Here is a 14,836-nt window from a genome sequence, read left to right on the forward strand (position 1 = left end):
TGCAGTATCAAGTATAAAATGTAAAGAAAAAAGCAAAAACAAAAGTATGTGATCTGAAATTTTTGCATTTTGCAGCACAAAATGTTAAGTTATTATGCAGCATGCAGTACATACTAATTGAGTATGTAATATACTGTATGTTACTGTGTAATTTCTAACCCTATCTTTGTTTCTGCTGCATTGATTTTCAACATCTGAAAGTAAGACATGTTTCCCTGACAGTGAATAAGCTTTTCTCCATCTAATGGAGCTCCTCTCCATCAGAACCAGGCACCCACACTATTAACATAAAAAACAGACATTGCAGTTTTTCCAAAACAATACTTTATATTGTAGATGTCAAAGACAACATGTTAGAGCAAAGGTTCCCGAGAAAAATGTACTATTTCTGTAACAATGGTGGAACAAGTCAAAAACATAACTGATAAAAAAAGAATATGCATTTTATACATATGTAAACCTAGAACTGTTTGTTTGAACCACAGTGGTCATAGCAATAACTGGCTTATTTAGTGGAATGGACAACTGTAACAAGGACCAGGCACCAGGATGGAGCCCTTTGTTCAGTCCAGATGTGACAAAGAACAAAAATGTCTTCCCAAAAAGTCCACCAGAGTCACATCTCGCCTGGTATATAAAAAAGTTTGTCCATTCTGTTGTCGCAGTTTACAAAGCGTCCCCCTAAAACAATTTGTTTTTCTACATAAATACAATAAAATCTATTGTCTGTGTTACAAGTGCTAGATACCTTTTTTTTCTTCTTTTTTTGTAAAATATTCAACAGAAGTCTTCCAGGTTTGATGATTCCATATCCTACAGGTCAAAGCACAACATGGAAAGCACCCACACTCCTCCCCAGCAGAAACAAAAAGCAGTAAAAGAGATAAGACAGTTTGGATACAGTGAAAGTACTAATGTCCTTCAGTGCTCGATCCCTTGTGCTGATATGTGTTACGGGACAGACAGAGAGACAGACAGACAGACAGACAGGTAGGTAGGCAGTGCATGCGGACACACGGATCATGCAGAGAGAAAGGAGGAATGGAGTGGAGTCGGACCAGGCCACCTAAATAAACAGACAGCTGTTGGACCTGGCTGGACTGAACTATGAGGGTTAAAACACAAAGATATGGCCCCTCCTAATAAATGGAAATTATAACTAAATGGAATGTTGCTGCTTTCTTCTGGTACTGGACATTGTGTTAAGACTAACAGTGAAGACAGACGGGCCACAGTGGCCAGACAGTGCTAGTTTTGGCTCCTTTTGAGAAACCAAAGCATTCAGCAGTAGAAACCCCATGACTGGCACTGCTGTGTAAAGGTTCTGGGAATGTTCTGGGCTGGGTTACGGAAAAGCATCTCATCAAGGGTGTTTACACGCACGGACATGTCAGCGAATCCAAAGTTATGGTGATAGTCAGGGCAGCCTGACTATATGCATTATATATATATTCATATTCCAACCACAAATACATCTACAATAATGTGAATGAAGGTTTGGAAACTAAAAAAAACACAGACGAAAGAGGTGTTTGATATAAAGGGAATAGGGCTGCCCTCAACTAAAGAAATCCTTTTCGTCTAACTGTCGTACAAATTAGACTAATCGATTAGTCGACTAATCAACAGATCTGTAAAATTGAGTTTTTCTTGAAAGAATCATGCAAAAGCACCACTTTATATGTTGTGCTTACCAGAGATCTGCTCAAAAGTTTTTCTTAAAAAGTCATTCAGCGTCCACTAAAGAAATCTTAGTCGACGAAGACCGAAAGGGACAGATTAGTCGACTAATCAACTAAGAGGTGGCAGCCCTGAGGGAACAGAGAGGAAAATAATATCTTTTCTTCAGATTCACCTGCATTTTCTGTTGTCCTTGTACATTAGAATAGAATAAATTAGCCTGAACTTTGATGTTTCTGGACTCCTGCAGAAGCTGTGGAGGTGTTTTACAGTTGGGACACAAGAGAGATGCAGCATTGCTCTTTCAGTTAAGGTCACATACATTCAGTCAAAGTTAGAGAATTTACTTCTTGCAAGTCTGCTTGAGATTTTAGAAAATTGAATGAATGTTTCATGAATATGTTTTTTAAGACTCAAATATTGTTAAAAGTACAAGAAAAGCCAGTAATTGACATGAGATATTTTCGATGCAGAACAGTATTACCCAGAGACATCACTTCGTTTCTTTACACTTGATGAATTTAAAGGAATACTAATTAACTATTAAAACTGAAGGCACTGGTCCAGATAAGGGAATAAGTGCTGATCATGCAAAATCATTTGTAAAGCCCGTCAGATTTATCTGATTTAATGTAAGAAATAGCATGGCCACGTTCCAATTCAAACATAGATGAGCTCGTAAAGAAAGAGAAAGAAACAGATCACTACTTTGATTATTTTTAAAATGTGTAGAATAAAAATAAAATATATAATATTTTAATTTGTATTCTTAATTTAAATGCTCAGCAAATTTACTGGTACTGAACATTTAGTAGTGACGTTTTTATAGGTATTCATTTTATTTGTATTAATCTTTATTTTCTTTCTAGATTTGGTTGATAATGTAATATATTGTATGCATAATGTATAATTGTGTTATTGTTTGAGAAAGCAGCCTTCTGAGTACCTTTGCAGAGTCACAGCAGTGTAAAATTGGTGAAAAAAAAATCTATTTTCATTCCAGCTCAAGAATTCACTGTATCAGCCGCCATATCGATAATCTGTGATTTGGTCTCCCATATCGGTCAGGCTCTAATCAAAACATAGGAAATCAAAAAAAGGTGGAATAACAGGATTATGTAAGGCTGACTGGAGGGGAAAGGAACACCGACTGTAACAGTGTCATGGTATCAATGGGATGGATGAAGCCAAAAACTAGTCATCAGTGTTGAAAGAGAAAAAGACGACCAGAACGATGCTACTCAACACGTAACCAGCTGTAACCGAAGACAGCATGGTGCCTTCAGGGACACCCTAAAAAGAGCCGACTGTCAGCGAGGCCCAGGAATAGTATCATTTTTCAATACCAACTTCAAAAACAAGATCATAGTATTTCATTATGTATAGATATATATATATATAATATACTCATTTCTTTTCATATATAAATCTACTATGAACAGACAGTAAATACACAATTGTCCATCATTATACAAAGTAGAAACATTTGACTCCCAAACCCTCCCACAAAAACCCAGAACCCAGAAAACACAGTCATGTCACTAAAAACAGGATGTGAACCCTCACCTGTTGTAACATATGTCAGCTTTACAATATAACAGAGACACGGAGAGGGGGGAAGTCAACAAAACATTAAAAAAAAAGTACAAAAAGAAGAAGTTACTGGAGTCCACTGAAAGCGGAAAAGACATGGACGAGAGGGAAAGAATCAGCAAAAGGAGAGTAGTCATTGACAAATGTGTGTGGCAGGAATACTCGGGAGATCGATGTCCTATGTACAGTAAACAACAGCAAACACCACAGCTCTCTGTTTCCTGTTCACTGAAAAAATACATGAAACATGATTAGCCTGTAGATGAGACGAAGGTGAGAGAAGGTAGTTGCCTTGGACCACAAGTTGGAGGGACGGTTTCAGACAGGAAGTCCAAGTCTGATCGGCTCTAAATGGAAAAATAAATGGCTTTTAACCTGCCAAAAATGGTCTAGTCTTCCATAGCCAGACCTTTCTCCACAGCTCTGTGTAAGCACAGAATGGTCTGGTTGAACTCGTTATCACCCTGCTGTATAGGGGGAAAAAATCTGGTTTGTTTGTATTTCTTTTCAATCTTTTTGGACAATGCTAAGCCCAGGATGCAGCAACAGGTGCAGACTAGATAGTGGAAGGGGAGGAGATTAAAGTCTGTGGCAGCCAATGGCAGACTTACACAAAGAGTCTACATATGGTGAGTCTGACTAAGTACAGCTTAGCTGGTCAGTACAGAGCCCAAAGAAATATTAAACAGCATCCATAACAGTATCAGTATCAGTAAGCTACATGTGCTATTCAAAGTTGCAGGGATATTCAACAACTTAAAAAATATGCGTATACACTTGAATATTTATAAAGAGCAGCTTGTGCTTCACTGTATTTGAACAGATGTGCACACACCTGCCTCTTAGCACCTGACATTTGGGGAGCAGACGTGCTTAACAAGGGACTAAAGATGTTAAAGCAGCTGTGAGAGCCAGTGCAGGCCCGGAACACCCCTCTGGAAAATCCCAGGTGGTTTGGTCATTGTTACCACGGAGATCACAGTCGTCTTAAAGAGAGGGCTGGTCCGACAAATTGGCCCATGTGTGATTAATTCCTCTCCATCCCTTATTCATTTGCAAAATGGGACTGATTCTCATGTTAAATGAAGACTTGATAGAATACATCCATCATGCTTTATCATGCTTTGGCTTCATAAACTACATACAGTTTGAATAGTCATGTTGCTTTAGTACTTAACTGTCTTAATCAGATCAACCCAATACCTGCCCATTGAAAATCTTGTGGCCTGCCATTATGCACCGCTGAACCTCGAAATAAATACATTTCAAGTACAAAAACTGATTAACAATTCCTGCATCCTCTTCACTATAATTAACTAACCACTGTTGATTGATGCAACATGCGCGTAAGGTGCAGCTGCTGCTCATGAAGTTTCCTCTGGCTGCAGGACTGAATCTGATCCACTGAGTAATACCTGTAACTTCCTTATACACTGAACCAGCTCCAATGTGTGGTTGGGAACTACCTTCTTAAAAATGAGATTATTTAAATGAGGGAGAAAAAGGGAAAGATGGAGGTACAGTGAGAAACAGCAGGCTGCTTGCAGGGAATTCTAGGTAAACATGCCAAGGTCCTCCAGTCTATGTGCCAACAACATGCAGGCATTGGATGTCTTGCCAGGATAGAAAAGTTTAAGGGGTTGGAGGAGAGAAGAGGCCTTGTTCCCAAACCTGTTTTTTTTTTAAGGCAAAGCTCTTTCGGTAGAGTTTAAATGAAAATCCACCAGGTTTGGAAAAACAAAAGGCACAGTCTTTCACTGTCAGTCATTTTGGAATCACAACACCTGCTGAACATCTGTAATCAGCTTGAGATCTTCGACCGCTTGGTTCCATTTGTCCAAATATCTTAAAAAGAGCAGGAATGAATCATCCGTAGTGCAGAGTCACAATCACATCAGCTCTGGTGGTTTTTTTCGACAAAAGTGCGAAGATAAAGCACAGAAAGAACAGAACAATAAGAAAAGTAGATGACTGTGGATCATCTGTGAATAGTTCTGACTGGCGTTCAAAAAAGTACATCTTGTCTAGTGTTTTAGTGTTAGCACTGGCACTCGAGGTTGTCGCTGTGGGATGGACGAGTCGATCCTCTTATATCCAAGGTCTTGGAGAGACAACACATTTATGCTGATCAGTCTGTGCACCGCTGATCAGTGAATGCATCGCTCATCCTCAGTGTTCCTGCTTTCCTTTGAGCACCACTTTTTAGTCAGCTCTGCTAGTTCTCTCCCGGAATAAGATGCCATCTCGGTATGGCAGGGGTGAGACATAAGAGTGGCGTTTAAATTGACACTGACTGGATGAGGACACTGTCAGAAATGAAGACTGGTCTGAGTGGTCAAAGGCTTGTTTCTTTACATAGGAGCTTCCTCTTCCATTGGTTCCTCTTCAGCCCTGGGGGAAAGATAATACCATATCAATACATTAATAGTATTCATTCACAGTTACATGACTGTATACTTTAAGGAATATACGTTATTATAAAGAATTGAATACAACCAAAGTACAGTAACCATGAGGGATGGGTGTTAGGAAGAAACCTGCTAATGAATCAATTAATTGCTTCATGCAATTAAAAGATAGACACTGAAGGAGTTTCAATGTTTTATATTTTAGCCCCTGAAGAGGCATGAGGTTAGTTTTCACAGTAATCTTGCATATTTAAGTGTTTTGTGTTTAAATAAGTTTTGGATCAAATTAAACTCAGTAATTCATGCTAGCAAGGTTTGATACAATAAGATAATTTTGCTCAAATGAATACTCTTGTATTTCTGTGTGTTTTATAATTGTTATTGTTTATAAGCTCGTTGGCTTATTGACGTACGGTCATAGAACTGAACAATTGGCGTGTTTCAGTTCAGTGATACTGATACGCAGTCAGAGATGAAATAAAAAAATTAATTAAAAAATACACAGATCGATTAAAAGTTTCACGTGGGGGCGTTCCCGGTGGCACACCTGGTAGAGCGCATACCACTCTCCTGTCAATAAAGCTAAAAAATGCCCAAAAAATATCTTTAAAAAAATAAATAAAAAAATTTCAGGCGATCGACCAAATTCTTAACGACCATTAACCATTGATTAAGTATTCCCATCCCTTGTAATCATAGTACCAAAGAAAGGTAACTTCAAGGATGCAGAGTCCCTGTGATGGGTGTCATACACCAAACCCAGCACATACCTGGGTCTTTCACCTGCTACACATTCAGCATTTATCACCCGCTTGTTCCTAAGTTTTTCTGCCTGTGGTTTGATGCCAGGTGGGCAGTTTACAGTGGATGTTTCAGAGCTTTTTAGTCGAAAACAGCTGCCTGCTGCAGCTGGACATGAGGCTGATGAGACTGAACTCTACAGACCATCAAACCAAAACAACACGCTTCAAAAGACTAAAAGCTGCAGAGTTAGGTGTTATGTATTTAGTTTTACACACACATCAGTCATATTATATGCTTATTATAAAAGACAGTTTGGGAAATAAGCTTGTTTGCTTTCTCTCTGGAAACACCTGGCTCTGTCTAGGTAAATTCAACCAGCACATCTCAGGTCTCTAATTAACATAATATATATACACGGTCTCCCATAAAGTTGGAATAAAATATTTTTTTTACCTCATTCCATGAAATGATTGTGACATTTGTCATTTATTCTTGACAGATAAAGGGGTATATCTTCTCAAAAGTTTATTAATCAATCTCTTCCAATGAAAATGAAACAACAATTAACAGAGGATTGTGTCTGAAAACAAAATTATTCCACCTTTATGCGTGACCGTGTATTTAATCTGTGCAAAACCAAAGTGTAAAAACATCATGTTGTGGTTTTATAGGAGGTTTCGTTTGACTTTTTCTTAGTTTAGTCACTTTTGGACTCTTGTTGCACTGTGATGTTGCCAGACAACCAGGCTCCAGAAAAATTGCCCTCTCATCGATCTCACAGCAAGAAAGCTAATAAATGTATTTTACAAAATGATGCACTATTCCTGTAAATGTTCACTCAGGGAACACTGTGTACCTCTTTCCAATGTGCTTGTTGGCGACAGACAATGAGGCCATAGCAGAGACAGTTTCAGCTTCCTCTGCGTCACGCTGAAGGGCTTCGCTCAGCGAGCAGCCGAGCGTGGAGGCGGAGCGCTGCAGCGAGCGCCAGTATTTACCTACAGAGACCAGGACAGGGTCGCATTAGAAGAGATGCAGGGTCACTGCTCAGTTCTTTTCTTAGAGATTTGTTGATTGTGACTCTATGTAGAATATTAATAATTATAACCCACTCACTCTGTATTTCAAGAACATTCTCCATAGAGTGGACAGCGTTGGCGTTCGGCCTCTGCTGCAGCACCTCGTCAGGTATGGGGTCCAGCTGAAACAAACAAAAACAACAACGAAAAACATCAAAACACATTTCCTGCTCAAGGATTTTTTTCAGGAACAGCAATAGCCTTGACATGTTTAATTATCCAAAAGTCTCAGAAACTAAAAAATCCTAATAAACATTGTTAAAATGTCATAAATAACTCCCTTACTAAACCTGTCAATCAATATTTAGTGCAATGGTGTTCTTTACCTGAGATCATGGTTCAATGAAGATAATTCACTCATGTTAAAACTTTTTTATGAACATTGGAAAGACCTACATATAAGATACAATGGTTTTACATGACATTAATTTTTTTTATTATTTTTTAAATTTTACATTTTGAATTTTTTTCTTTTAATTAAAAAATACTTATTTTTAAACTTTGAAATGGGTCAGTCTGACCCGCAACATAACGAGAGAATTAAAGCATCCATCAGCCACATATTTGAAATTATTTTCACACTTGAAATGTGTTCTGCTAACTCAGAACTGAACCTATGTCTACTGGGAACATCAGCTAACTGCATTAAATGTCATTTGACAATTTTCTTGATATAGTGAGTACGGCTGGATGTATTTTTCTGAATGTGACTGACAGGTGTTCAGAAATCGCTGCTCCAAATCACGGCAGAAACCTCACTTGAACTAATGCGGTTCCCTTCTGGTTTAGCGGATCACTTTTGGATGTGGCCCACAGCCCGGTGTTGAATCACTCCAAGAGGTGGGGAACAACCCTGAGCTGCTGACACAATAGAAAATAGTCCTGCAGATGCACACCTCCGCCCACTCACCGAGAGCTGTGCTACTCTTTGACACAAACTACAATGTGTGCTTTGTACCGTGTCCCACTCTAAGGACACATACTAGCATGCACAGATGCATACACATGGAAACCTACTTACTCACACAGATACATGCATACTCATGCACACACACACACACACACACACACACACACACACACACACACACACTCCAACACACACACACATACACACACACACCTACCTCAGGGAGCACAGCTAAGCCTATGAAACTCTCCAAGCCACAATTCAGAGGAAACAGGGCTATTCCCCAACGTGCCTTCCCAACCCGGAATGATTCAATTTCCCCTTTGGCCGGCTGCACATACGACACTTTCTCATCCCATTTTGTCAAACAGGCCCATTCAGCTCTACATTCCAACACAGACGACAAGCATCCCTTTTTTTTGCTCAATCACAACCCCAATGGAATAAACGACCAACCGAGAAACATGTAAAGAGAGACATAGAGGAAAAGAAAAAAAAAGGTTTGGCCAGAGGTTTGGGAGTAGAACGCCAGAGAGAAAAGGAAAAAGTCATCGTTGGTAGGTCTCGCTTGGCCAAGGCTGGAAGTTTTCTTTTAATTAAAACAAATAGTGTGTGGGAGGGGTCAGAGGGGGCCGAGGGAAGAGGCAGTCTGGGGAGAGGGATACTTTAATCCTGCTGTGGCACGACAGGCTACATAATGCACACAGGAACGGACAGAGGTGTGTGCACACATACACAGATATACTGTTTTTATTTGCTCTCTGGCTGACACTCATCCAGAGCAACTGTCGAGTGGCTTAATCGCTAGAAAGTAATGACAGGCGACATGCATATTTTGTTTTAAGACTGGATACCACCAACCACTCTACAGTTCAATAGTTTATCCATGCATTTACTTAAACCCAACCATTTTTTTAAATAACTATCCTGTTTCTGGTTCAGTTTGTCTGTAAACGGGATTATGGAAAAACTAGGGTCCAGATCTTTCTTCACTGTCACGCAAATACTGGAAACAGCTACAAATGTGCTGTTTAAACACTCTAAAGAGCATTAAGCACTCCTGCTGCTATAATGTGGAAGCAAGATATGTCAGATAACTTAATGTAACATGATATTCAGAAACAATGAGGCACAGAAGACACCTGTCTGCTAGCTTTAAGTCTGTTTGTACTGGTTTAAGCATTCAGTTTGATATGATATGACAAAGCACTTTCTTTGTATCGTATCATCCACGTTTTCTATAAACCCCTGGAAGCGATCATGTAAATTGTTCATTTTAAGTCAGATTAAAACCAGAGGGACTTTTTGTGTAACGGTCTGAGTGCCCACTCTACACTCTAACTACAACAACACCTGGGAGCTTCCCAGAGCTCTCAACCATGGGGATTACCCTCAAGAGAACTTAGAGGTTCAGCCCGTCCAGATTACATCGATTGTGGCTGAAGGAGGAGACAGCAATACTTATTCATCACTCCCATCTCCAAAATTTTCCAGCCACTCCAGGGACTCAAACCATCAATCTTTCAGTCAAAACTTCTCAAACCTTCAGGCAACGGCCGCCAACTTTTCACCATAAGCCTAGTCGGTCTCAGCTCAGCCCGTACTAACCCAGCTCCCTGTCAGAGCAGGGTCAGGGGTTCCTCTGGGCTTTCGTGGGGTTCACTTCAGAGCAGGGTTGGACGGGGGCAGCCTGTCAGCTTGATTGACAGCTGGGCCTCACGCTTATAAACTTTAATGGCTCTTGTCAGGGTACTCCAGGGGCCCCCACCTGGCAGGTAAGGCAAACACACATATGCACACACACAGACATGCATGTGCACTATATACAAGCACGTTTTTGTCCGCCACATCATCCGTAGCGACATTTCTGTTTATTTAACTTTGTGGACCCGGCTGTGCCTGGACTTCTGCATCTTCATACCGTCACATGTGCTGCAGGCTTTGAGAGAGACGGAGAGAGAATTGCCCTTTAAGGATGGTTTGCTGCCACTGTTTTGATTGATTTCTGAGGAAGTCTCAGTGTGACACAGCCGTCCAACGCACCAGATCCCGGCCAACATGGAAAGCCATGAGCTGAGAGTGAGGAATGTGGCCCGGTAAAAACATTCCAGAGGGAGGCTGAAACCAAAACAGTGGGAAGAGGAGGAAATCCACTTGTTCAGCAAAAGAAAAGTGCACAAGGCACCCATTGTTTACTGTTGTGTCCATGTGCATGTGCTGGCAGTCACCAAAACCGGTTGATTATGTTATGCTAACTGAACAAGCTAATGATGTGTATTGTGCAAAGCGGGTGACCTTTACGGAAAAGGGTGTATGTTCGCCCTGTAGTCAGGGGGTGGTGGTGAATACTCAGGCCCTTAGGGGGGACAGGTGAAGTCGAGCGTCTTACTGTAACTGGAGTGTAAACACACAGAGTAACCTCATTGACAGCTGGTAACAATTAGCATATTAGCCTGTTGTTTATCAAATAATTGCTAACAACCGTAGTTCGAACTGGGCCAACATCTGTTTGCGAGCAATCACCAATTAGTCCCAAGTTCAGAGTTGACTAGTGTAGTTGCCAATGCATCATTCATGAGCTATTTAACTAAAAAGACTTCATGATTACGCACTACAGTGGTGGGGGTGAATAAAAGAGCCTGTAAAGTCCATTCAGCGATTTTCATCCCTCTCTTTCCCAGCTAATTTGAGCTGCTTTCAAAGGAAACCCAACGCTCATTATCGCAGAGCTTGTCTTAACCTTTCAATAAAAGCACATATATATTTCTCACACTAGAAAGCAGTAAAACAGTGGAAGTACAAGCAACACAGGAGGTGAAGAGGGTAGAAGGAACACCTTTAGGATGTTTGGGAACCAGGGTGGAGGCTGCCAAAATCTGCCATGCAACAAATGCATTAATTATATGAGAAAACAAAATTAGCTATGTGTGATTTTTAACCATTTATATTGCCCTTTATTACCTCCGCCAAAGAGGATATGTTTTTACTTAAGTTTGTTTGTTTGTTTGTCTGTCAGAAGGATTACAGAAAAACTACTGGCCTGTACGATGGGCACTATAGCAACTCATCCATTAGTCCACACTGGTATAACAAAGAGAAAGACTTACTGGCATATACGGCATCATTCAACCCACATTTGATGGTTTAAGCTACAGTATATGCTAGAGTTATGGTGACGTCTTTGGTTTTGGACTCTTCCAGACAATACAAACCCTCAGGCAGTTTGAAGCTTTATAAACAAAAGCACAGCTGACCAGCTAATCCAGCTGTGGTCCCATGCCTGAGCCTACTCATTTGCTCCATTCACAGTCAGCCAACACACACACACACACACATACACACACACATGCATGCATAAACTAAAATATATCCTCTAGAAATAACCCACTCAGTGGACACATTCAAACAAGTCCAAAACTCATTCGACTGTTGGCCACTTGTTTTTCAGACTTTCCTTGTTGCTCAACCTGGTTGGTGAGGCTTCGGCACATTAGATGTTTGCCATCTGAGGCCACTGCCGTACTTTGTCAGCAAGTTGGGAAAAAAAAAAGAAAAAGAAAAAATACAAAAAAACGCCAGGCCTTTTATCTCCCTCCAGTTCAATCTCTCACTGACGTTTTCCAGCAACATTCCAAGTCCATTACAGAGACCTTCGCTGAGATTATGATAAAAACACTTGCTTCCTGCCATTTTGATCTGATCGGGGACATTTTAGCCTCTCCTTTTTTCTTTGCTATCAGTTATCAAAGGTCCACAACTGAATGAACTGAATGATCTGCCTTTGTTCAAACAGCTGACATCCCTTGCTGCCAAGAAGCCAACCGGTGCGAGTCATGTGAACTCTATGTTTGTAGCTCAAGTCAACGTCTACATTTGTGTTCTTAATCACTTTATCAAAGCCATCTTCTGCTAATGAGGCATGCTGCACAACTCCTACTACAACACTTCTGTCATGATGCGTTTCAAGCTTTCTTTTCATGGTAAAAGCAAAGTACAGGTTTAAATGAAAAATGTAGTCGTTTTTACGCAAGTTTACCAGACTCTATGGCTGGTGTTCGATGAGAAGCATGTTGCGACATTAAATTCATCCATCAGAATATCAGGAATCAATGATAATATCTGACTCATTTTGCTGTACAATACTCTAGGTTCAGCTTTCAAAGATTTCCAAAAACCTTCATATAATAAAGAATTCCTTCCATATCTTTCCATACTTTGAAGATCGGCATAGGTAACATTCTCTGTGCAGCTGCTTTATAACAATAGTTCATCCCTTTCTACTTCAAATGATTACTCCATTTCCCTTTATTATGTGATCCCTAGGCCCAGGCTGACCCTGCTGGAAGAGGTGTGAGGGTAACCATTTTCAGATGTGTACCAGCGAGGGGGCCCCGTGTTCTCTGGGTGAGAGGGGTGTCCTGCAGCGCTGAGGCAATTGACGCTCCCTGCCTCCTGCCTATTTTCGAATTTTCAGCTCCCTATGGCACCCATCCAGTGACCTCCTCCAAAACCCCTGCTGAGGCTGGTGCTCTGCAGGCTGCTGAAACCCAAGAAGCAAACCCCCTGATCCAGTTCATTATTTTTGCAGCAGGGCGGTGCTGTGAGTAACGAGAGCGTCCTTCAAACTGGAAGTCCTGAGTACAAACCTCCGTGACAGCTAAAAGCATCCGCCCTGCTGAAAGTGTCCTTGAATTTCTGAATCCTGACCAGCTGTTAATGGCGGTGTTACTCTTTGTAGCTTTGAGTCATTGGTGGGCACAGTGCAGGTAAACATGGATAATCTAATAACAAAGTTATTAGATTAAGTCTCTAGTTTGTACATTTCCCCGTCTTATGCAAAACCTTACTCCAGCAGAGCTGTTGGTTTTCTCTGACAGCTTTGGCACATAACAGTGCTTTCCTCTTCAGAAGAAACATCCAAGAGTTAATAACATTGCCGCATGTTCCACCTAAACCCCAGTTTGTCCGGTGTCACTATAAAGTTCCTGCATGGTTCATCTGTTTGCGGTGGTCAGTGTCTTCATACTGTTTGGTCGCAGTGACCGAGTTTTATTAATGTGATCCTGTGTTATTGTTCTGTTTGTTTTGCTTTGAATCCAAGATCCACATGGAACAAGGCCATGCGGTTTTTTACAATTCCAAGAACTCATTTATAGCTCGAGCTGTCTGCAGGGCTGGAACAAGAGGCAGAGGAATGCACAGATACCACCTTCGACAAGGCAGATACACGTTCACAGCTAAACATTTAACTACATATCCAACTGATCCAGCTGTTTTTTCATGCAGGCTTTGTTTGTTAACACTGAAATGTAATTAATGTCCTTTGGATACATTCAACTGAACTCAATTGTTTAACTCGCTCACTTCGGCATGCATATATAACATGAAAAGAGCAACCATCCTTAATAAGAGTTTTTATGTTTCTCACTAAATCAATTCACTGTTATATCATAATATGAAGCCCAGTCAAACAACCAGTCTCACTTCATGGTGAAAGCTATCTTTCCACCTAATGAGAAGTGTAAATCCACATGTATTAGTATAACTGCTCTGACTGTCTCACTGGGAAGATGCTAATGGCTTTAGCAGGTACACTAGCCATTCCAATGCAACCAACACTATGACTGTGCTTGTGGCAAGGCCTGCAACAATACTTGAGTGGTCAGTTTTTCTAAATAACATTTCAGTCTGGATATCCACTCTTGATCTGTGGTGATTTCTTATATTGGCATTCTTGCTACCAATGAACGTAAATAAGATAAATAAATGGCAAGATTATTTGTAAGTAACCCAGTTTTGTTTCATTCTAAAGAAGAGATCGCCTCATGCAAATGTTATTTGTGATGCTTTTACTTTGCCTTAAACCTGTCATTTTATTTCCTATTTTGACAACGACTGTTTTATTTTGAAAGGACAAACATAGACTGCCTGTCGATTGTAAAGCCCTTTCACGTACTCCACAAGAACAGAGAGATTTGGTCTTTTTCTCAAGGTGGCAAGAACAAGAAAAAAAGTTCTTTCTGGCCAGGACATTTCATACTTGATGAGAAACACTGCAAAACTCCTGGGAAGTTCTCAAAGGGCCCTCCCACTGCAGCACATGTCTCATTCAAATTCTTACCAATCAAACAATAGTTCTTGGACACCACACAAGAACAAAGTTCTGACCAGATGATTTGTCAAGAGCAGAGAAATGTGTTCTCTCTCCCAGGGCTGCAAGAACAGAGTGACACCATTCTGTGGCCATGAGAACAAATTTCTCTGTTCTTGCGAAGTATGTATTAGCCTTGAAAGTAACGTTTGTGAGGTGATACGGTAGAGAGGACGGTCATGTAATTCATGCTAGCATAATTTGACATTTTACATTGCTGTGTCTCTATATTGTCATTTAATCCAGCCCTACTTGAAACTTAAAATGGTTA

The 14,836-nt window shown here is 40.5% G+C and overlaps 1 protein-coding gene across 1 annotated transcript in view; it reads right to left on the reverse strand.

The window, feature by feature from the left end:
* Positions 1-306: 306 nt before the first annotated feature.
* hdac4 (histone deacetylase 4) overlaps positions 307-14,836 on the reverse strand; it is a 165,078-nt gene continuing 150,548 nt past the window's right edge. The window contains exons 26-28 of the mRNA XM_059343653.1: positions 7,542-7,626; positions 7,282-7,423; positions 307-5,664 (exon numbers count right to left, since the gene is read on the reverse strand). Of these exons, the coding sequence (XP_059199636.1) occupies positions 5,625-5,664; positions 7,282-7,423; positions 7,542-7,626 (267 nt within the window). The 3' untranslated portion in view covers positions 307-5,624. The remainder of the gene's footprint in view (positions 5,665-7,281; positions 7,424-7,541; positions 7,627-14,836) is intronic.

This window comes from Centropristis striata, chromosome 10 (genome assembly GCF_030273125.1).
Source record: "Centropristis striata isolate RG_2023a ecotype Rhode Island chromosome 10, C.striata_1.0, whole genome shotgun sequence".
Taxonomy (NCBI): Eukaryota; Metazoa; Chordata; class Actinopteri; order Perciformes; family Serranidae; genus Centropristis; species Centropristis striata.